This window comes from Melitaea cinxia, chromosome 21 (assembly GCF_905220565.1).
Source record: "Melitaea cinxia chromosome 21, ilMelCinx1.1, whole genome shotgun sequence".
Classification (NCBI taxonomy): Eukaryota; Metazoa; Arthropoda; class Insecta; order Lepidoptera; family Nymphalidae; genus Melitaea; species Melitaea cinxia.
This window is the reverse complement of record NC_059414.1, coordinates 7,786,579-7,808,391: the sequence shown is the minus strand read 5'-3', so window position 1 is coordinate 7,808,391 and position 21,813 is coordinate 7,786,579. Positions and strand designations below refer to the sequence as shown.

Below are 21,813 nucleotides of genomic sequence, written 5' to 3'. Positions count from 1 at the left end.
ACTTAAAAAATACATTCCAAATATAGTAATAAAAATAATACTCGTTCGTTCTCACAAAGGGGCTGATGTAGAATAAAATTAATAAAATAAACTAGGTTTGTGCGACTTTTGTGAGAGATTTGTGCCTGAGATGAGTATTATCACAATGATTTAATTAAAAATACTATTACTATTCGCGTCCATTAAAATATGTTTTCATGAAGTATTTAGATACTGATTAACGCAAAGATAGAATGTTTTAATTATTATTATAGTTGCATGTCAAGAATTATTAAGAAAAAAAAAGTTAAATTTATTATGCTTACTTCGTTGTTGCCCATGTTTATGAACGAAACCTGATGAATCGATGAATTGCAAGGTTGAATAAAAGTATTCTTTAAGTTATTCAAAGTGGATTGTTATTTATATGTTACGATTGTTTTCTAGGGTTCCGTACCTCAAAAGGAAAAAACGGGTCCCTTATAAGATCACTTAGTTGTCCCTCTGTCTGTCAAGACCTTTATTCTCGGGAACACGTGGATGTATCAAGCTGAAATTCATATCAAAAACTCAGATCTACTGTCCCTTGGAGCTGTGAAAAAATCAATCAAAAGATACAGCCACTTATATACTGCAAATTTTTGACACCCGCAAGTGAATTAAAACCTACAGGTACTTCCCTTGAACTCAGAATCTTGAAATTTGATACAAAGTAACGTCTTATAGCACAGATAAAGGAAAAATTGTGAAAAGCATAAATTTTGTTATATCATATATTAAAAATATTTTTAATAATAATGTTTGTACGGGACTCTCGGTGCGTGAGTCCGACTCGCACTTGGCCGGTTTTTGTAATGTTGTATTTATGCTTTTGAATATGCGACAACTTTACTTTTTTCTTTATTTATTTCATTTCATTTGCAAAATATGTATAATTAGGTACCTATTATATAAACAGATACAGTTGATATACATATTACTAAGCTGCTAGGTTTGCAGATTTTTTTGTTGCTTTTATATATATTTTGTAAATATTATTCGCGACGGTATTACTTTCAGAATAATAATCAATATAGGTTCAAATTATTATTATACAATTTAAACTACCAAAAAACTTTACAACACCAAAATAATAATAAAAAATGTTAAAATAGTCAATCATTTAGTAGTAGGTACTATACTTTCACTAATTGTAATGTTATCGGCACGAATGTTGAACGCTAAAGTTTCTAAGCAGAAGCGAATTTTGGGTCGCTTTAATGGTTTATGGTAGGCAGGGAGGTACAGGGGTAAAGGTAAGGGGTTACAGCGATAATCGTGTTGTCTTATAATGATTGGTAATTCGCCCTTCGCACCAAAACTGCCATTCGTGCTCCTTTCGTGATTCGTATCCTTTCACCTTGTTTCCGGTGTGCTAAATCTTTGGTACCAATTTGTCAGTCGATTAAAAATCCATTTTATTTACTTTACTTACAACGAAATGGCTACCACCAATACCAGAATAATCTTTATTTCATGGATGAGTACTAAATACTAATATTTCATTTATTTTCATTTTATTACATAAAATCATACATATAATCGTCCTATTAGGGTGCATCGAACGTGAACCGCAAAAATGCGCAAGCAATGAAAATACTATGTGCGAAGAGCAATCCCGTCTCTGTCACCGCGAGCGTTCAAAATGCGTGCCATGTTACTAGATCATTCCTGGTTTAGTCGGCTTCATTTCTTTATTTTAGACTTTTAGTTAAATAATTATATGTCTAATTATTTTTTAAAATAACATTTTTTAATTGAAGTAAAACTTCTTTACGCACACTTGACTTAGGAAGTAAGCTGATGAATACGTGACGAGAGCGTTGCGAAAAGTGTGATCGGGCGAGGCGAACGGAATTTGAGAGTGAGATATAAGTTAGTGAAGATAGAGATAGTTACGTATTGTAAGTTTTACTTCAATCGTGTGGTCTAGAGCACACTCGATTTTTTTAATTCACTGTTTCAATAAGTATACCTATTTCTTTTTAACCTATTTCAAAAAAAGGAGGAGGTTACTCAATTCGACCGTATATATTTAATGTATGTTCGGGGATAACTCCGTCATTTATGAACCGATTTCGATAATTCTTTTTTTGTTGGAAAGGAGATATCCCTAGTTTGGTACCATGATAAGGAAACCAGGATCTGACGATGGGATCCCACAGAAATCGAGGCAAACTCTCAAAAATTTAACACACATTTAAATTTTATCGAGATCTGATTACAACTTTTGGAGTAATCTTTGATAATGCGTATTTACTTGACTATTTTTTCGTCTACCTACGTTATATTACTTGTCGATATAATTGAAGTCGGTTTTTCTTCGTTTGCCTGCAAACACAATTATTATAAAGTGTATTTTTTGTTGCGACTTTTTCAAGTGAAGTCAAGCTCACATGTCTAGTCATGGTAGCTGGCAAATATTAAGCACAAAATGTTACTTTAGATTGAAAATAGCCATATTGCATTTTAATAATTTCGAGCTTCTTTAAAAGAAGCTTTTAGAAAATAAGTTATCTTAAAGTACTTAATTCTTTTATTAAACTATTTAAAATTAACAAATATGGAATCCATTGTTTTTATATACTTAAGTGATTAAAAATATTTATGATTTTTGTGAAAATTAGTGTTCGACTACTAACTGCGTTCCTTCAAATGGGGGGTACAGTGGTAATGGTTGTACGAAAAAAGATCACGTTCCGCGTGAAAAAATCATAACCCTTTTTTTAAATTTGACTATGTTTAAATAGACGAGCTACTGCACTCCACATGATAACTTTCGTGACCGCCTAATTACGGCTAGAACTTACAATAAAAAACATTCTACGAGAAAAAGAATCTGTTTCCATATATTGATCTTCGTTTGCAGTTAGTAAATATTTCACTTTATCGGCGTTTCTTTTTTTTGGTTAAGAATAGTATTAGATGGTTATGCAAAGTACGTTGACACAGTATCTCATATATAACCCCCCCCTCCCCCCCATTTAAATGAACGCAGGTAGTAGTCGAACAACCTATATAGTGTAAATTATGATCTACTTTCTTTTGTAATATTTTGTTTACTATTAATCATTGAATGTAGAACTCTGCTGTGAAAAATTTTAACTAAGAAAAAAAAAGTTGTCAATAAGTATCTGCGCTCTGTACTGTGTGTTAAGAAATTATACATAAATTATTCTAATTTGGTTCTACTTTTTCATTGTGATCAAAAATAACTTAAATCCTAAAATGTTAAAAAAATTCACATTCATGTTTCATTCCAATAATTTTAAGAATCAGTCAAATAATTAACATTTTGCTTTATTATATTAATATTTAAAATACATTCATATTTAAAATAATTTTATTAATATTTAAAATACATTTCACTTTTTTATTTATTTATTATAAAATACTGTCTCGATTCAAAAACACAACAATGTTTTCAAATGTCTATTTTAACTAAGAAAATTTTCCTGACATCAAATGGTCAAGTTATCGTAAACTCATATGTATGTGTGTAAAATTTTATTGACATGAAATTTATTTGCTCAAAGGACTTTTTTTTCAAGAAGACCTTTTAAATTAAAGCTGTTAGACAAAGTATATATACTTATTACATTTTTAACTCTGTACCACATGACAATCAAAAAAATGTATATTCTACACTTCTGAAATACTTTAGCTATTTAGAATACATAGATTTTAATGTTGTAAATTATTTTTGAATTTCTTGTCATAAAATAATCAACAAAAAACGTACCTAAATAAAATTGTTTAATTTGTTTTGTAAAATTATATAGTACTTAAATATGTATTAAAAAATAACACAAACATTCAAAATAAAAATATTTTTTTACTTCTGAAACAGTATTTGTACATTGATTAATTTTGTATCATTAAATTAATTACGCAAACATCTTGCTTATACAATGTTACCATTTACATGTTACTGAAATATAAATAGCAGTTTTGTCACTGTTCAAATAAAGGAATTAAGAAGAAAAAGTACAATATTTTATTTTTATGTAGACCTATTTGAAATAGTACTCTTGTATTTCTTCAATGCTTCAATATTACTGATGTTTTCAAGTATTTTTAACTGAATATTAACACATTCAACAACATAATTTACAGTATTTTTAAAAATATCCTTAGACTTGTGTAAATTTTGTGGGACCAGGACACCAAACCAATTTAATGGATTTACAACACAGGAACCAGTATCTGCATTGGAGATTTTCAGTTGTTTTACATTATCTTCTAAAATAGAATCACAGGTTACAGAAGCTGAAAATTCTGGACTGCTCTCTGTTGGAAGTCTTTCCTTACTAACTGAATTCTGACCCATTATGTATCTAGATTTAGCTAAATGAATGCACCCATTATTGATACCAGTTTCAATATTAAGTTCACAGCACATTTTATCCTCTATGAGATGCAACTGTTGCAGAACGAGTTTATCCAATAAATCACAAATCATTTCCATGTCAACAGCTACAAAAATAATTAATAGAAAGAAATAATCATTATTAATAATAAGAAAATATTAATTTGACATTTTAAGTTTTATCACTTACCTTTTTCTTCACTATTCATGGTAAATTAAATTTATGAATACAGAAGTATCAGTTTGTACATAACGCATACAGTTAAGGTAGATTAAATAACTTTTATTAGATGTACCAATATTTTAATTATTTCATTGCAAATACGAATTTCCTAAGTCACATGACGTTTTTGATTGGTTCTTATAAGTTGAAATACTTGACTAAGTCGATCAGTTCTTTGCATAGGTTCTTTGCTTAATGGCCTTTAGTTGTGTCAGTTTGACACATATCATTTCGCCAATGTCACGTGGGATGGAGACATGATAGAGAACTTGTGGAAAACCAATGTGGAAAACACACGAAGGCTAAGTGCTGTCACTTGTCCCTCATTACTTGACAATTTCAGTATTTCACATCTCTTATTTGTAGTCGGCTAGGATATCTTATATTCTTATAAATAAAAATGAATGATGACAATTCGGCTAATTTATTTTCTGTTTGTTCCTTAAGGCCTACGAAAGGTTTTACTATTAAAATTAAAAAAAAAACAATTTTTTTTTTACTATTAACTTTTGACAGAACTAAGTTGTCCGGGCAGCTAGTATATTAATAAAAATGAATGTTGCTAAACACATAATTCAACAATGGCACGGAAGGTTTTAATACTAAAAAAAAAAATACTATTAACTTTTGGCAGAACAAGTCTGTCCGGGCAGCAAAATTTATAACAAATTGTTTATTTAAACAATTCTGATATGTGTATTAATAATACAGAGGTATACAAACTATTTTCTGGAATTAGTCTATGAAGCAGAAATAGACAATATAAGCATAATCAATTTTTAGGACAAGCCGCCATTTTGAGTTTTGATACCACTACGTAAATTGCCATCGACTGTGGATCTGGCTAAATATTTTTTTATATCGCTAAAATAAAGATTAAATTTGTACGGGTATTATTAGAAACTAGCTGAAAATAACATCGGGCGATGTCGGACCGAAAGCGATTATTAGAAGATCTTCGGGTAATAGACTTACGCGCTGAATTAGAAAAGCGAAATTTAGATAAAAGCGGCGTACGCGGTGTGCTCATACAACGTTTATCAAAGGTATATACGTTTACTTTAATTCATTATTGAATGTTACAGTATGTCGAAATACATTTCTCATGTTTTTTGTAGCATTTAGAAGAGCAAGGTATCGATCCAACAACATTTACCTTTGAGTTAAGCACTACTGAAGCGAAAACACCTTCTAAAAAAACTAGACGCACAGGAAGTTCACTTGAAACTACAGAATCTGACGACACACCGGCTATGGAAGATATGATCGTTCAAGATACAGCTGGTGATGAAGAAGATTCTGAAAACACTGAAGAAAATAAAAATAACAAGTCTGCTAAAGAGTCTCCAAAAAAATTAGAAGAAAAAATGGAAGTTGACGAAAGTGAAAAAGTTAGTAGAAAACGTGACAATAAAGATGAAGCAGAAGCTACTCAGCCTAAAAAACAATGTCTCGACAAAGAGGAGAAAAATGAGGAAGACCATAAGACAGAAAATAACACAGATGCAGAGGATAGCATCAATTTAGATATTGGAGATGATGAATTGTTAAATGAAGAGGTATGTTTCTATGTCTTCAAAGTGAATTTTACACTGCCTTCAGTTAACACCAAGTTTATCAATGGATATCTAATGGAAGTAGACTAGTTGAATATTGAAGAATATTCTATATAAAGATCTTATCTGTCTATGATAAAATAAATTAAGAATACTACACGTATATTGTTCTATTTTTTTTAATTGTCTCATTTCCTAACAGTTGTGTTATATTAATTTTCTTATCATATCATGACGACATTAAATTAAAATTTTCCATTTCAGACTGACACCAATGCTAAACTAAAAAAAGGTAAGATTTTGTAAATTATATAGTTTTGCGTAACTTCATTTAAAAAAAAATTGTAAAAGAAAAACTGATATTTATGGTATAACAGCTTTTTGTGAATAATTTATTTTTCTAAAACCATTGCAATTAACTACGACATGTACTAATTAAATACATTGTGAAAGTGATATTGGAGTGGATAAGTAAGAAGAATATAGTTACGGGCATCTACATACCAAAATGGCGTTCGCCAACTGCAGCAGTTGGAAAATTTCAAGAAAATCACTAATACATATACCTATCAGAAGAAGAAAAACATTGACAAATGGAGTATTTGTCATCATCTTAATTACTATTTGAATTCATACATCCCAAAAATCTTGTTACAGTGGCTCTTCTATTTTAATCATTAATGAGAATTCTTGCACCTTTCTAGTATTGGTCAATATAATACGGTAATATATGCATAATTGACACAGGAATGATGCCTTGGGCCATTATGTGTCATAAGAGGAACCAGTGTTAATATCAAATCAAGTTTTCAGGTCAAGATGACTTTTATCGTCAAATAAATCATCATGAGACGTATAATCCTGTTAGTGTTTTAATTCACAAGAAGAAGGAAATTCAGGGCGGGCCGCTCTTGTAGAGCGACCTGTGCTGCTCCAGCTGACCATTACCACTGACGTAGATGATGCCGAGCGAGAGGAACCAGCGGCGGCTTCGGGCGACGACGCAGTGCAGAAGGACACCGCATCAGCTGACGCCACATCATCTGAAAATCAACAAGTAACCACGGAAACTACAGCCACTAGGTTGGTGAACAACGAACGGTCGTCGCGACGCCGCCTCCTTGCAGCCTATAACCATCGATTCACATTCGAATATTTTTATTGTTATCTCTACAAAGTTTTGCACCTAATGGATACCATTGTGAGCCACACGCGACGGAACACAGCATTGCAGGATACGTCCAAGATGTGATATCTACACTGTGCTGGACTTGGAAACCACTGTTGAGGTTGCTGTTTGTATGAAGAAATTTATGACATTAGGACAGCATTTCTCCAGCAGAGGAAGTTTTCATCACAGAACATACATCTACATAGTGAATGCCACACAATCGACTAGCTTACAGCATATCGCCGTTTCCTTGAGAAGAAATACTACAAATTCAACATGCGCAACATGGATAAGTGGTGCAAAACTTTGTAGACGATGTGTGTGTATATAAATATGAAATTTAGAAAAACTTTAAGCCACAGAGTTAGATTATGAAACATTTTGGATCACAGTTATGAATTACTAATTTTTTTTTCTTTTATTTCAGCAATGATTTTGAGAAAAATGAGAAGGAGGAAAAAGGTATTTGTCACAATTTGTATTAATTTTTGCATTTTAGTATTAAAAGATTATTTTATTACTGATGTTTTTATTTAAGATGAGAAAGACAAAGAAGGAGATAATGATAAAAGAGAAAAGAAAGACGAAAGTAAAGAGGGTGGTGCTCGTAATCTTTGGGTTAGTGGTCTATCTGGTGACACAAGGGCCAAAGATCTGAAACAATTATGTAGCAAACATGGCAAGGTATATATAATGTTTCATTGTCCTCTAATAAATGTAAGGTCTACTGATTATTACTATATTTATAAAAATAAAATATTTTAAGGTTATTGGTGCAAAAGTAGTGACCAATGCTCGCACACCAGGATCTCGCTGTTATGGATATGTGACAATGGCCAGTGCCTTAGATGCTGAAAATTGCATCAAGAATTTACACAGGACAGGTAAGCAAAATAGAATAAAACTTTAATATCTAATAATAAAAAAGTTGCATTATATAGTTTATGTAATAAAACAAAATTATACCCACCTGATTGAGTGAAATTTCATATCAAAGATATTTTATTTTTAAGTTAAAGGCTTTTAAATATTACTCAATATATACTTTCTACAGTCACATTCATTCTTAAAATTCAAATTATTGCATTCAAAGAACTAAATATTCAGGATTTTAATTTAACAGAACTACATGGGCGTATGATATCTGTGGAGAAAGCTAAGTCGGAATCAGAGTCGTCATCGCGTCGGCAGCCATCTTCTGTTAGGCCAGAACGACGCCCGAGTAAGGATCGCAAAGACGAATCTAAAGAAAATCTGGTAAACTCCAAAAACTTTATTTTCAAGCAAAATTTATATACAACTATCTGACCTGACAAACCTTGTCCTGTCTTAGTGCTCCGGGAGCCAGTAATAGAATTTCATGACCAATTTCCTCCCAACCAAAACTTAGTAAAATTTGTTAAGGATTTATATTATAAATATTCGTGACCGTCAGCTGCGACTCCGTGGGTGGGACAGGGCTGGCAGTAGCAGTATCCCACGCATGGAGGAAAAAAGTTTTAGCCATTTCCTCCCAGTTTAAAATTTGTTGGATTATAATTTACCTAATATCTTGAAAGAAAAATAAAGTCAGCTGACCATAACATGGTGGATTATACAATGGAATGGAATGGAACATGAAAAAAAAAAAGATATTTTCAATGATTTCCTCTCAACTAAACATTTACTGGGTGATAGTTTTTTAATTTACTATGAATGAAAATTAATTTCAGCGGGCTGTATCTCGGTGGAAAGTTTGTCAGCTGGTATTTTTAAAGATGTAACAAAAATATTGAAGGGTACCAGAGGTCATGAACTTTCCACCGAGATGGCTTGAAAGGTGTAACAAAGTTTTTAAGGGTACTAAAAAAAAGTGAAAAGTGCGTTTGGTTTTGTTTTGGTAAGGATAAAACAGAACTAATTTAATGTATCTTTTTTTATAATTCTGGTGGGTTAGAAAATTATGTGTAAGAAATTGTTATAATTCAAATCCTAAAAATTCTGAGAGTTTACAAATATAATCCCAGGATTTGAATACCGAAAAATAAGTCAGGATCCCTGGATCGAACAACCTATTTCAAACGTAACAACTGTCATAATACGAAATTTAATAATCGTTAGCGTTTCTTGCAAATTTGGAAATTTACTTAATTGTGCCAAAGAGCAACACGGAGGGGAGTAGTCATGTCCAGGCGTTCCCCTCTGTCAAGGTATAAGTCCAAATGATCCTACGCGTACAACAAAACTAGTTGCAGCCGCACTGATCACTAGACTAAATCTAGTTGCGCGATTGAATCAACGTCCTTCAAAAAAAAAATTATGCAAATTTATGCTTAAAAAACCTTTAAAAAAAGATGAAGGAAATCAATAAAGTTGTCTTAAAGTTATGTGGTGACCATGGGAAATAGGGATCAATTTTTATATATATAGTGTCATCAATCTGGAATTGCTTAGTTGAATATTTTTTTGTACTTTTTTCTACAGGAAGGTAAAGAAGGAATTGAAAAAAGTGCCGATCAAAAACCTAAAAATGAGGAAGAAATTTCTGGTGCCGAAAGTACAAGGTCCACATCACGCACCAGAGAAAAGTCACATCGGTCTGATAAAGTTAGTATGATATATGATATAACTATCAATACAATTCAAATTTTTTTATGTAAATCTGTGTTTAATCTTGGCTCATCTGTGAGTCAAATGTTTTGACATGAGATGTAATAATATTTAATATTTGTCGTAGTGGGGTGGGTATGTAGGCAATCAGATCTTTTTAATTTCTTTATTTTTATTTTTGTACACAGGACAGAGCAAGGCGTAGCACCAGAAGTCGTGAACGCAGAAGGTCACCCAGAGAAGTGTTATCATTCTCCAAAATCTGGGTAGGTTCTAAAATCTAAATGTATAACATATGTAATACAGCTACAGGTATTGTTATTAGCTATTTGAATAAAAACAAGCCTATTCACAATGTAATGTACATAACAATTGCAGAACAGGCCATTCTTAGTGAGTTAATTAAATTACTTTACAACATGCTATTGTAATAAAACCTAAATAATAGCTAGAAATCCACTCTGTCAAGAGTGGTAAGAAAGACTTAATTGTTTGAAAATAATTTAAAAAAAAAAACGATCGATTATACCTAATAGTTTTCAAAACTACTATAGTGAGTACTCGAGTGTCGAGAATCAGGTAGGGCACAGCAGAATTTATCTTGTGATGTTTTAGTGTTGTTTTTTTTAACCGACTTCAAAAAAAGGAGGAGGTTACTCAATTCGACCGTATATATATATATTTTTTTTTTTTATGTATGTTCGGAGATAACTTCTTCATTTATGAACCGATTTTGATAATTCTTTTTTTGTTGGAAAGGAGATATTCATAGTTTGGTACCATGATAAGGAAACCAGGATCTGATGATGGGATCCCAGAGAAATCGAGGGAAACTTTCAAAAATCGTAAGGGTGACTAGTAAATTTAATCATGTTTTCATTAAGTACTATAAAGCACTACTATTTAATAAAGGTCTGGAGTCGATCTGATGATGGAGAAGAAAGATAGTCGAGGGAACTCTTCAACAATTTATAGCAATTACCTGCTTTTTGAACTTAATTCGTTTCTATTGATGAGAACTTTCCACCTGTATGAGTTATAAAGTGCCATTATAGTCTGATGATGGAGACAAAAGATAGTCGAGGGAACTCTTTAACGATTTATATCAATTACCTGCTGTTTGAACTTAATTCGTTTCTATTGATGAGAACTTTGCATATATATGAGTTATAAGTACCATTTCAGTCTGATGATGGAGACGAAAGATAGTCGAGGGAACTCTTCAACGACTTATAGCAATTACCTGCTGTTTGAACTTAATTCGTTTCTATTGATGAGAACTTTGCATATATATGAGTTATAAGTACCATTTCAGTCTGATGATGGAGACGAAAGATAGTCGAGGGAACTCTTTAACAATTTATAGCAATTACCTGCTTTTTGAACTTAATTCGTTTCTATTGATGAAAACTTTGCACCTGTATGAGTTATAAGTGCCATTACAGTCTGATGATGGAGACAAAAGTTAGTCGAGGGAACTCTTTAACGATTTATAGCAATTACCTGCTGTTTGAACTTAATTCGTTTCTGTTGATGAGAACTTTGCATATATATGAGTTATAAGTGCCATTTCAGTCTGATGATGGAGACGAAAGACAGTCGAGGGAACTTTTCAACGATTTATAGCGATTACCTGCTGTGTGATCATCTGTGTCGCAGGACCAGGTTTGATGATGGAGCCCATAAACACTCGAGGGAATTTCTCAACAATTTACAGCAGTTACCTTTTGCTGTTTGACGACCGCTTTGATATAATGGTGCTTGTGCCGTGTCGGCGGCGCCTAAACACCGACGGTCGCAGGTTCTATTCCAGCTCGGAGTGGATATTTATGTTTATACAAATATTTATTTTTGGTCTAGTTGTTAATCCTTGTGGTTCTCCCAACCTAGCCTCAGAGAACACGCTAGGCTGTCAGTCCCGGTTGTTATTACGTACACCTGATAGCGAACTTTACTCATAGTATGTCGACGCGTTAGCGCAGCGGTCACAGCACCGGCTGTTGCGCTGGCGTTAGTGGGTTCAATTCCTGCGCACGACAGACATTTGTATTGGCCATATAGATGTTTGTCATGATCGGGTGTTTGTGCTTGTGTATTGTGTATGTTTCCGAACCCCCGACCTAAGGGACAAAGCATCCTTGTTCGGTCTACCCATCACTAAAAATTGTAAAATAAAATAATTTTTAACAAAAAAAAAACCGACTTCAAAAAGGAAACTAAAAAGTGAAAAATAAATTTACCTAGTACAAAGTAATTCGTATTTTGATTTAGTTAATCAGAAATGATTAAATAAATATTTTATAATTTTGAAGTTGGTGCCAAGTAAATACTACAACAACCTGGCTACAATAACAAATACAAACAACACACACACAACAAACAAGTACAAAAAATATTATTAGATATGTCAAAACAGAGAGACAGAATAATAACAGTATTCAACCTAATAGTCAATGAAACAAATTATGAAAGAAAACTGAATACAACTTACGAGTAGATACTAGAGTAGTTATTGTTTTACTTGGCACCGACTTCAAAATTATAAAATATTTATTTAATCATTTCTGATTAACTAAATCAAAATACGAATTACTTTGTACTAAGTAAATTTATTTTTCACTTTTTAGTTTCCTTTTTGAAGTCGGTTTTTTTTTTTGTTAAAAATTATTTTATTGTTGTGAGTAAGTTGACCAGAGTTTAAGGTGACAGAGAAGTGAGTCCAAACGCTTCTCCGTCGACCTAGGTGTATAAAAAAAATCACAATAACGTACTTTGATGAAAGTTGTTATAATTTCCTGTCCCGTTCGCAGAAGGAGCGCGACGTGGCACGGGCCCGGGAGCGCTCTCGAGCGGCGCGCGAAGAGGAGCGGCGACGGCGCGCGGCCGAGGAGGCGCTGCGGGAGCGCGAGCGGCGCCAGCGGCAGGAGAAGCACCGCCTCGCGCTCGAGCGGGAGAAGCTGCGCGCCGAGAGGTGAGCTCGCACTGAGCCGGCAGGTCCGTCGAGCGGCCCAGGAGCCGAGGAGGTGCTGCGGGAGCGCGAGCGGCGCCAGCGGCAGGAGAAGCACCGCCTCGCGCTCGAGCGGGAGAAGCTGCGCGCCGAGAGGTGAGCTCGCACTGAGCCGGCAGGTCCGTCGAGCGGCCCAGGAGCCGAGGAGGTGCTGCGGGAGCGCGAGCGGCGCCAGCGGCAGGAGAAGCACCGCCTCGCGCTCGAGCGGGAGAAGCTGCGCGCCGAGAGGTGAGCTCGCACTGAGCCGGCAGGTCCGTCGAGCGGCCGAGGAGCCGAGGAGGCGCTGCGGGAGCGCGAGCGGCGCCAGCGGCAGGAGAAGCACCGCCTCGCGCTCGAGCGGGAGAAGCTGCGCGCCGAGAGGTGAGCTCGCACTGAGCCGGCAGGTCCGTCGAGCGGCCGAGGAGCCGAGGAGGCGCTGCGGGAGCGCGAGCGGCGCCAGCGGCAGGAGAAGCACCGCCTCGCGCTCGAGCGGGAGAAGCTGCGCGCCGAGAGGTGAGCTCGCACTGAGCCGGCAGGTCCGTCGAGCGGCCGAGGAGCCGAGGAGGCGCTGCGGGAGCGCGAGCGGCGCCAGCGGCAGGAGAAGCACCGCCTCGCGCTCGAGCGGGAGAAGCTGCGCGCCGAGAGGTGAGCTCGCACTGAGCCGGCAGGTCCGTCGAGCGGCCGAGGAGCCGAGGAGGCGCTGCGGGAGCGCGAGCGGCGCCAGCGGCAGGAGAAGCACCGCCTCGCGCTCGAGCGGGAGAAGCTGCGCGCCGAGAGGTGAGCTCGCACTGAGCCGGCAGGTCCGTCGAGCGGCCGAGGAGCCGAGGAGGCGCTGCGGGAGCGCGAGCGGCGCCAGCGGCAGGAGAAGCACCGCCTCGCGCTCGAGCGGGAGAAGCTGCGCGCCGAGAGGTGAGCTCGCACTGAGCCGGCAGGTCCGTCGAGCGGCCGAGGAGCCGAGGAGGCGCTGCGGGAGCGCGAGCGGCGCCAGCGGCAGGAGAAGCACCGCCTCGCGCTCGAGCGGGAGAAGCTGCGCGCCGAGAGGTGAGCTCGCACTGAGCCGGCAGGTCCGTCGAGCGGCCGAGGAGCCGAGGAGGCGCTGCGGGAGCGCGAGCGGCGCCAGCGGCAGGAGAAGCACTGCCTCTTAGTTTTTATTATTTCACATCTTATTTATTCTTCATTCATCTATTATAAGTTCGTATCTTATAATACCAAAAAGACATTGGTAGACTCACATACATGTGTGACACTGATGTGTGTGTTATGTGTCGCATTCCACTGTTGATCTTAGGCCTCCCCCAAGTTCGCGCCAAATATTCCGGCCCCATCGGTAATCAAAGTAGCCGGGAATAGTGGGGCTACTGGGCAAAAATTTTTGGCGCCCACTTTTAAGTTTTGCCCATAGTCACCACGCTGGGTAGGCGGGTTGGTGACCACAGGGCTGGCTTTATCGCACTGAAGACGCTGCTGCCCGTTTTTGGTCTTTGCATTTGAAAGCCAGCAGTTGGATGCTTATCTCACCATGGATCGGCTTCACCAATTCAAAGATGATAATAAAACTTTGTTATCCTCGCCTCTTACAACATCTACGGGAAGAGCCCCTCTCTGGCTATATTCTAAACTGCCGTAGCCACACAGCAATTGGTAAACAAAGAGCCTTAATAAAGGGGTTTAATCGTTTTTTGTATATGAAACCATGAAACAGAGAATTATTGTAACACATAATTTATTGTTACAGAGAGAAAATAGAACGTGAGAAAAATGAACTACTAAGATTAGAACGAGAAAGACATAGGTTAGAACGCGAAAAACTGGAATTAGAACGATTAGAATTGAAGAGAGCTCAACTACGGTTTGTATTTTTATAATTTATTTTTTGTCTAAAATAAAAAAATCAAATTTTAATAATTTTAAGTTGTTACTTACATACTATATTCATACCATAACCATTTCTCATTATTGTTTTCTTACGTCTCCCAAATAACATATTAACGTTCAGCCTAAGCAACTACACAAAACTGTTTAAAAACAGTATTATTTTTGTCTGTGATCTTCTGTAAGGTAGAGGTACTACCCCAGTCGGGCTGTTCCATATTTTGAGCAGGAAATTTCCTGCTGTGCGTACCTCAGTGAATTGTAGTATGTGTAGTTAATTGTCAGTTGTCGTAACGCGCAGGTTGGAGGAGGAGCGGCGCAAGCGCGGCTACGAGAGCGCGTACCGCAAGGCGGCCGCCAGCCCGCCGCCCGAGCCCGCCTACGAGCGCGACTCGCGCCACAAGCGCGTGCCGCCGCCGCCCCTGGTGAGATCTGTATGCTTGTATCTAAACTAATCTTGACTAGCCCCGCTAGCCCGTTGGCGCACTTTGTAGTGACCGGGGTTGTGGGTTGAATTCCCACCCCAAGTCTGGGTGTGGTATATATATGTATTATTTGTCTGTATGTTGTAGATATAGCATTTGAAAAATTAGTAAACGTTCGACTACCAATTTAATACATCCGTTTTTTTCAGCTTTCCTTACTTCCGTAGTTTCACTCGCTTTGATATGTATATTATTATATTATTATGTGATAAAGATACGAACGAGTATATATTGAACTGTGTCATTTCTTACACTGTTTCTTATTCATAACATCAGTTGTCGTTACATGCTATTTATTAATGTAGTAAACGTTTAATGTGAATAATTATTTTATACATGTAAACAATATGTACAGACATCAAGTCGCGGACAATTCGAAGCGCCTCCGCCGCCGCGCTTCGAGATGACGGCGGCCTACGAGCGCGCAGCGGACAAGCGCGAACGCGACCGCGACTACAAGCGTGACTACCCGCGCCACGTGTCTTGTGAGTTTTATTTTATTTAAATTTAAAAAAAAAAATTAAAGAATGATAATAATCAAAAAGTACTCGTCAAGTAGAAGGAAATATATATTTATTTTAATTAATTAATTATAATTAAAAGTTAAGCTACCACTGATTCAGAATGTAGATTCTGCAGAGAAGAATCGAGAAAAAACTCCGCAGTTTAAATAAATGTGTTTTACTATAAAATTAGTAGTCTAGTAATAAATAAAGCGCCGCAAAATACACACAAACAACGGTCACAGCACTGGTTTGTGGCGGTTGCGCTGGTGGTTATGGGTTCGATCTCCACACATGGCAGGCCTTTGTATTGGCCATACGATGTTTGCCGTGGTCTGGGTGTTTGTGCAGTCCTTGTGGGTCTCCCCACCGTACCTCAGAGAGCACGTTAAGCCGTCGGTCCCGATTGTTATCATGTACGGTCGGCCAAGAAAGTGGTGTACCATGTTTGATTTAGTTTCCTGGTCATCGAAAATTACAACAAGATTTGTTATTAAAAGATATTACTGAAATAGACATATAATAATGACGTCAATCTAATTGATAAGTATTCATACATCATTATTATACATGTCATCTTAAACTCTATTAGGTATAAATAAAATAAAAAAGAGGACATTAATTTCTACAAAGAAATTGAAATGTTTCCAAACAAAAGTAATAAAAACCATTTAAATAGACAACCAAATTCCATTTAATAAAGAAAACTAACAATAGACATTTTGTCAAATATATTTAATTAATTTCTATAATTATTTTCCTCTAAAATATTTTCCGTATTATTTTTTACTCAACTGCATATAAATATCATCTTCAATGCCTGCCAACTTTACCATTGCCGAAAGGGCACAAATAATTGTCCAATTTATTGAGGGATGCAGTATCAGTGCGATATCGCGGAATTTGAATATATCGAGACGTTGTGTCCGGTTTTGGATTCGTCGTGAAGAAGATGGGGAAGTTTGTTGGATCTCTCCAATAACGACAGAGACACTGTAATTCTATTTGGGAGGAAATGCGCGGAACCGATACTTGTTCACGGCTTGTTGGTTCAATGAGGTCTCGACTTTTAGAGGTTATCAAGGAAAATGGCGGTTACACTCTTTTCTAAATTTAAAATTTTTCTAACCTCTTCTAAATGTTACCATATTGCTATGTTTATGTTTTTAATATTAAGTATTTTAACAGTGATTGTGAAAATTTAATAAAAGGATAAATCTATTTTTAGCTTTTCTTTCTGACAATATATTAAAAAAACATCCTGAAATGAACTGTTTTATTGAACGCATATTGTAATTACAAGTTTACAGAAATTGTAGGTATATTTGTGGACTCGCCTCGTGCCTTTACATCTTTATGTAAGTTGTTGTTTAGAATTATGAATTTACGGCGTCATTGGTTACATCAAGTTCAAACTAAGAGCAGCTGTCATGTTACAAACAGTTATAATCGTTATCAATTATCAGATAAAGACGGCAATAGAAGTTGTCAGATTGATCTGCAAGCGAAACTAATCTATCGCCTATGAATCTGCAAGCGGCATTCAACCTTAGGGTAGTACACCACTTTCTTGGCCGACGGTACACCTGATAGCAATTGTTTCTCATAGTAGGGAATATCCTCCAACTGAGCGGGTTGCTCAAGTTCTGATCCTTCTCCTACATGAGGAAAGAGGTATATGCCCAGCCATGGGATACTACAGGCTGAAGCATATTGCCACTAATAAAATCTTGAATTAATTTAGTAATTTTTTTTTTTTTTTAATTAATACTAAATTTATTTTCTGGCAATTGTACAATTATTTGCTTGTTTTTTTACTAAATTGATAATATATACTTGTATGTATATTCCTTTGTAATATATAAGTAATTTAGATTTTCTCTTTCAGCGGGCAATTTGAAATACCCAAGTAACGGAAGTGCTCCTGAGGATTCAAGACAACAAATACCTCCAGGGACGAGACCAAAAGAACCAAGGTATTTGCAAGTATAGACTTAAAGAGAGATTTACATTAAGAAGCGTATAGGCATCCCGTCCATATATTAATTCACCATACTTTTACTAGAGCATTTTTTTTTTTTCATATATATATCATAAAATTTCATATCAAATATGCAGACTTTCTCACAATATTTTTCTTCACTGTCAAACAATGAATTTCAAAGGCAAATACAGCATCTAAAAACTCAACAGTAGTTACATGCTAGCTTTTGTTATTTTTAATAGTAATGTGATTTTTAGTATCACAATACAACAGTACATTTGGGTATTCTACATTTTACTGAACTAGGCAATGTTAATTAACAGCCGTTCCTACGACTCGAGAGAAAGCCGGTCGTATCGTCCATCTCCACCTGGCAAGCCAGAACCACGCAGTTGGAATGCATCGAGCAGATATCCAGACGCTACTGCTCCATCTAAAGGTAAAAGTTAAAATTTGCAATTAAAATTATCGAAAGTACTAGTATTAAGGGCATTTGCTTCCCATTTCTATAATAGTTACAAATTTTATTTCAACAAATATTTGAGATGAGGTAGGCTGTGCCCAGCAGGATACATCCTGATAAAAATTTAAGAGCAGTCCGACTGAGAAAGTACCTGGATCTTACACGGCTAAATAATACTGCTCTTAACCTTTTGACTGCCACGCCTCAAATCCATTCCCGTGCCCTGTACGCCAAGGCATAAAATAAACAAAAATACCTACGAAAAAAATAGTGCTGCCAGGAATCGTTATCGAGAACCACACAGTGACTTATTTTTGCTGGTTTTTATGCAATAAATGACTACTTATTTAATCTAGGAAGGTTTATTTTTCAATATTTTTCTTGTGTTATCTTGCACTCGTTATATATACTTACAACATCATAAATAAAAAACAAACTACAAAAATAATCGTAGTAAAGCACAACACTCTTTTCTATCGCCATGACGTCACTGTCACGACTGGACGACTACGGCGCAGCTGACCTACGGTTTTGAAACTCTTAGACGTGCTGTGTCTTACGCAAGGAAGCCGCACGCTATATATCGATTTCGAATCGAATCGAGAGATATATATATATATATATATATATATATATATATATATATATATATATATATATATATATATATATATATATATATAAAGTAATTTTAAAAAATTAACCTAATTCAAATTTGTAATTTTTAACCGACTTCAAAAAAGGAGGAGGTTACTCAATTCGACCGATTCCATATATATTTTATATATAGTTTTTTATTTATGTTCTATATGTTGGGATAACATCGTCGTTTATGAACCGATTTTGATAATTCTTTTTTTGTTGGAAAGGAGATAACCCTAGGAGATAGATCCTAGAGAAATCGAGGGAAAGAGGATTTTGATGATTTTTAATTTAATCGAAATCGGATGTTTATCATGTAGTCACATTTAAATTTCATCGAAATCCGATTACAACTTTTTGATTGATTTTTGATAATGCGTATTTACTTGACTATTTTTTCGTCTACCTACGTTATATTACTTGTCGATATAATTGAAGTTGGTTTTTTCGTTTGCCTGCAAACACAATTATTATCTTATTAGATAATAGTTTATTATCTAAGGTTCATTAGAACAGTATTCTACTGTGCCCCGTTCCATAGTGCCCCATAAGGGAGCCAAAGTTTCAAACGAGTTTTATAAAAAGTTAGGTTATTTTTTTAACTTTCCACACAATTGTCTCAAATAGACAAAATGATTAAGATTAATGAAAAAAAAAATATCATTTACCTATTCTTTAAACTTTTTTACTAAAAAGAAAGTACTTTGAAAAGAAATCTCAAATTTTGAACAAGAAAATATACAATATTTTTCTATTCACAGTTCCATCGTTGTCACGCCGCCATATTTCACTACGTCCTCGTTTGGCGCTAGACGCGCTGTAATTGGTCGAAGCGTTACCACACGAATTACTTTAGAATTCAAATTTTTATCAACACTGTTCCATAGTGCCCCGTGTTCCACTATTCCCCAACTCGGTAGTTGATCCGATGAAGCAAATTAATATAATCGATGCGGTCGGTGCCAGCCTTGGTTTAAAAGAAATATTTACATGCGTTAAATATTTTTTTGCTTAGGTAGCAAATAGTACTTTAGTACTATTACAGTACTACAGTATTGAGTAAGTAGCCATTTAAGTTCACGACACCAAAGACATGGGTCTCAGAAAAAAAGCTTTTATCAGAGTGGGGGTTAGAGATGGTATTGATGCTGCCAGATGATTTTGAGAATGAGAAAGAAAATCGTAATTTCGCTCTTGACCTTAGATAATTTTTTTTTTTTTTTTTTTTTTTAAATTAGTAATTGTATATTATTAAAATCGTCGACGCCTTCCAAAATGCGACGATGTTCTAAGCTATCGCTCGTGTTGCACTGCACTAGTTTTCTCGCTATTCGCTTATGACGTCACCAGCGTGTCGTCTATACTTGACAACGGCGTGTAGAGAACGGATTAATGACTACGCGCTAGAGATGCGCCAGATTTGAGATATCAGATTTATTATGGCGATTTGATTGATTTTAGTTGATTTGATTTTTTTATCAATTTGCTATTTATGTGTTAGCTGATGATATTTTTGTTTTTTACCTTTTGTTTTATTCAAATATCAAATTATTTATAGAAAATATAACACGTTTGGGTTGAATTTTGAATAGCTTAAAAACATCTATACCATTTTGACTGTTGGTGCAGGTTGTAGTGACTACAGGTCAGCAGGTACTTTCTGCTCCGGAGGGTTCGATCCCCACCCCGAGTCTGGGTGTAATATATATTTATTTATATGTATGCTTATCAAAAAAAATGTACATATACCAGTCAGCTGTTACCAAGTTATAACACAAGCATTAAGTTGCTTACTTTAGGAACAGATGACCGTGTGTGTGTGTGTTGTAGATATTTATTTATTTATTATTTATTTATACCTCTTGCGTCACATCCCTAGCGGTCAACTATAGACGACTTCAGCGTTCTGGACATATCATTTACGTGGAATAAGAATGCATGTTTTTATTTCAATGTTTCTCAGTACGTGTAGCTTTAAAAGACTTGTTTTTTATACTCAAATGTTGCAGGGATATTCTACTTTCAGAAATGTTGAATTAAAATACTAGAAATATTTATTTAATAACTTTATTTAATATTATTGTGGTCCGGGTTTTTTGTCACCTATAGACGTCGCTGGCGCACAGGACTCGCGAGCCCTTGTCAAGTATAGATGACTATGGCGGTCAAAAGGTTAAGCGGAGTCGTGATCCTGTGGTGAGTTCCTGGGGCGATAGGACTTAGAGTCGGAGTCGTTTCGCTATGCTTCTGGTGTTGCAGGCGTCTATAAGTTACGACCTAGTTGAAGAAAAATTTTTTTAAGATGAACATATATTAAACGATCGCTTCGTTTGCAGGCAGTGGCGCGGGAGGCGGCGAGGCGTGGTCGGGCGGCGAGGCGCGCTACGGCGGCGCGTACGAGGCGCGCTACCCGCCCGCCTACGCCGCGCCGCCGCCCGCCGCGCCCTACGCCGAGCGCTACCCGCCCGCCGCGCGCGACTACGCGCGCAAGTACTGAGCGCGAGCTATACTTGTAAATACGTGTTTGTTGTTTGTGAGAGTCGACCGAGCACCTGTTTCACCAGTAGTGGTTAATGCTATTTGACAGATTACAGTATCGATATTAAATTATTCTGTTATATCGTCGTCTTGGAGGAGAAGTGAGCTAAGCCACACAACTGCTGTTTGTAGGAAATGGACATGAAAGTTTTACTTAATAATAATTATTCATTTGTATCTATTTATTTATTTACCTTAATTTAATGAAAGCTAGCTCTCATATATTAAGGCCGTCTACTTTGAAACTGATAATATTAAAAAATTTAAAAACTTATCACTGGTGATAATTAGATAATTAACATTTAGCTCCTTTCACCACCCTAATATAACTAAGACCTAATAATTCATGTTTATGCATGTGAAAAAAGCTAAGTGATATAAATAAACTATTATTATAATATCAGCCACCCCACC

At 36.3% G+C, this 21,813-nt stretch overlaps 2 protein-coding genes across 2 annotated transcripts; one reads left to right on the top strand and one right to left on the bottom strand.

The window, feature by feature from the left end:
* Nucleotides 1-3,833: 3,833 nt before the first annotated feature.
* LOC123663916 (coiled-coil domain-containing protein 115) lies at nucleotides 3,834-4,845 on the bottom strand. The gene is made up of 2 exons (XM_045598560.1): nucleotides 4,578-4,845; nucleotides 3,834-4,494 (listed from the first exon to the last, which is right to left on the bottom strand). The coding sequence occupies exons 1-2, from the start codon at nucleotides 4,594-4,596 to the stop codon at nucleotides 4,022-4,024; spliced, it is 492 nt and encodes a 163-aa protein (XP_045454516.1). The 5' UTR covers nucleotides 4,597-4,845; the 3' UTR covers nucleotides 3,834-4,021.
* A 517-nt stretch (nucleotides 4,846-5,362) lies between these two features.
* LOC123664132 (SAFB-like transcription modulator) lies at nucleotides 5,363-21,576 on the top strand. The gene is made up of 17 exons (XM_045598735.1): nucleotides 5,363-5,656; nucleotides 5,729-6,169; nucleotides 6,431-6,458; nucleotides 7,126-7,249; nucleotides 7,765-7,799; nucleotides 7,876-8,021; nucleotides 8,104-8,221; nucleotides 8,461-8,594; nucleotides 9,801-9,923; nucleotides 10,115-10,192; nucleotides 12,737-12,897; nucleotides 14,648-14,761; nucleotides 15,086-15,218; nucleotides 15,625-15,754; nucleotides 17,661-17,748; nucleotides 18,080-18,201; nucleotides 21,198-21,576. Exons 1-17 carry the CDS (start codon nucleotides 5,537-5,539, stop codon nucleotides 21,356-21,358), a joined length of 2,256 nt encoding a protein of 751 aa, XP_045454691.1. The 5' UTR covers nucleotides 5,363-5,536; the 3' UTR covers nucleotides 21,359-21,576.
* The last annotated feature ends 237 nt before the right edge of the window (nucleotides 21,577-21,813 follow it).

Bases quoted from the DNA above. Each gene is read 5' to 3' on its own strand.
- LOC123664132 (XM_045598735.1), top strand. From the start codon at position 5,537: ATGTCGGACCGAAAGCGATTATTAGAAGATCTTCGGGTAATAGACTTA. The intron at 6,459-7,125 runs GTAAGATTTTGT...CCACTGACGTAG, and splicing joins CAATGCTAAACTAAAAAAAG to ATGATGCCGAGCGAGAGGAA. The intron at 18,202-21,197 runs GTTAAAATTTGC...CTTCGTTTGCAG, and splicing joins TGCTCCATCTAAAGGTAAAA to GCAGTGGCGCGGGAGGCGGC.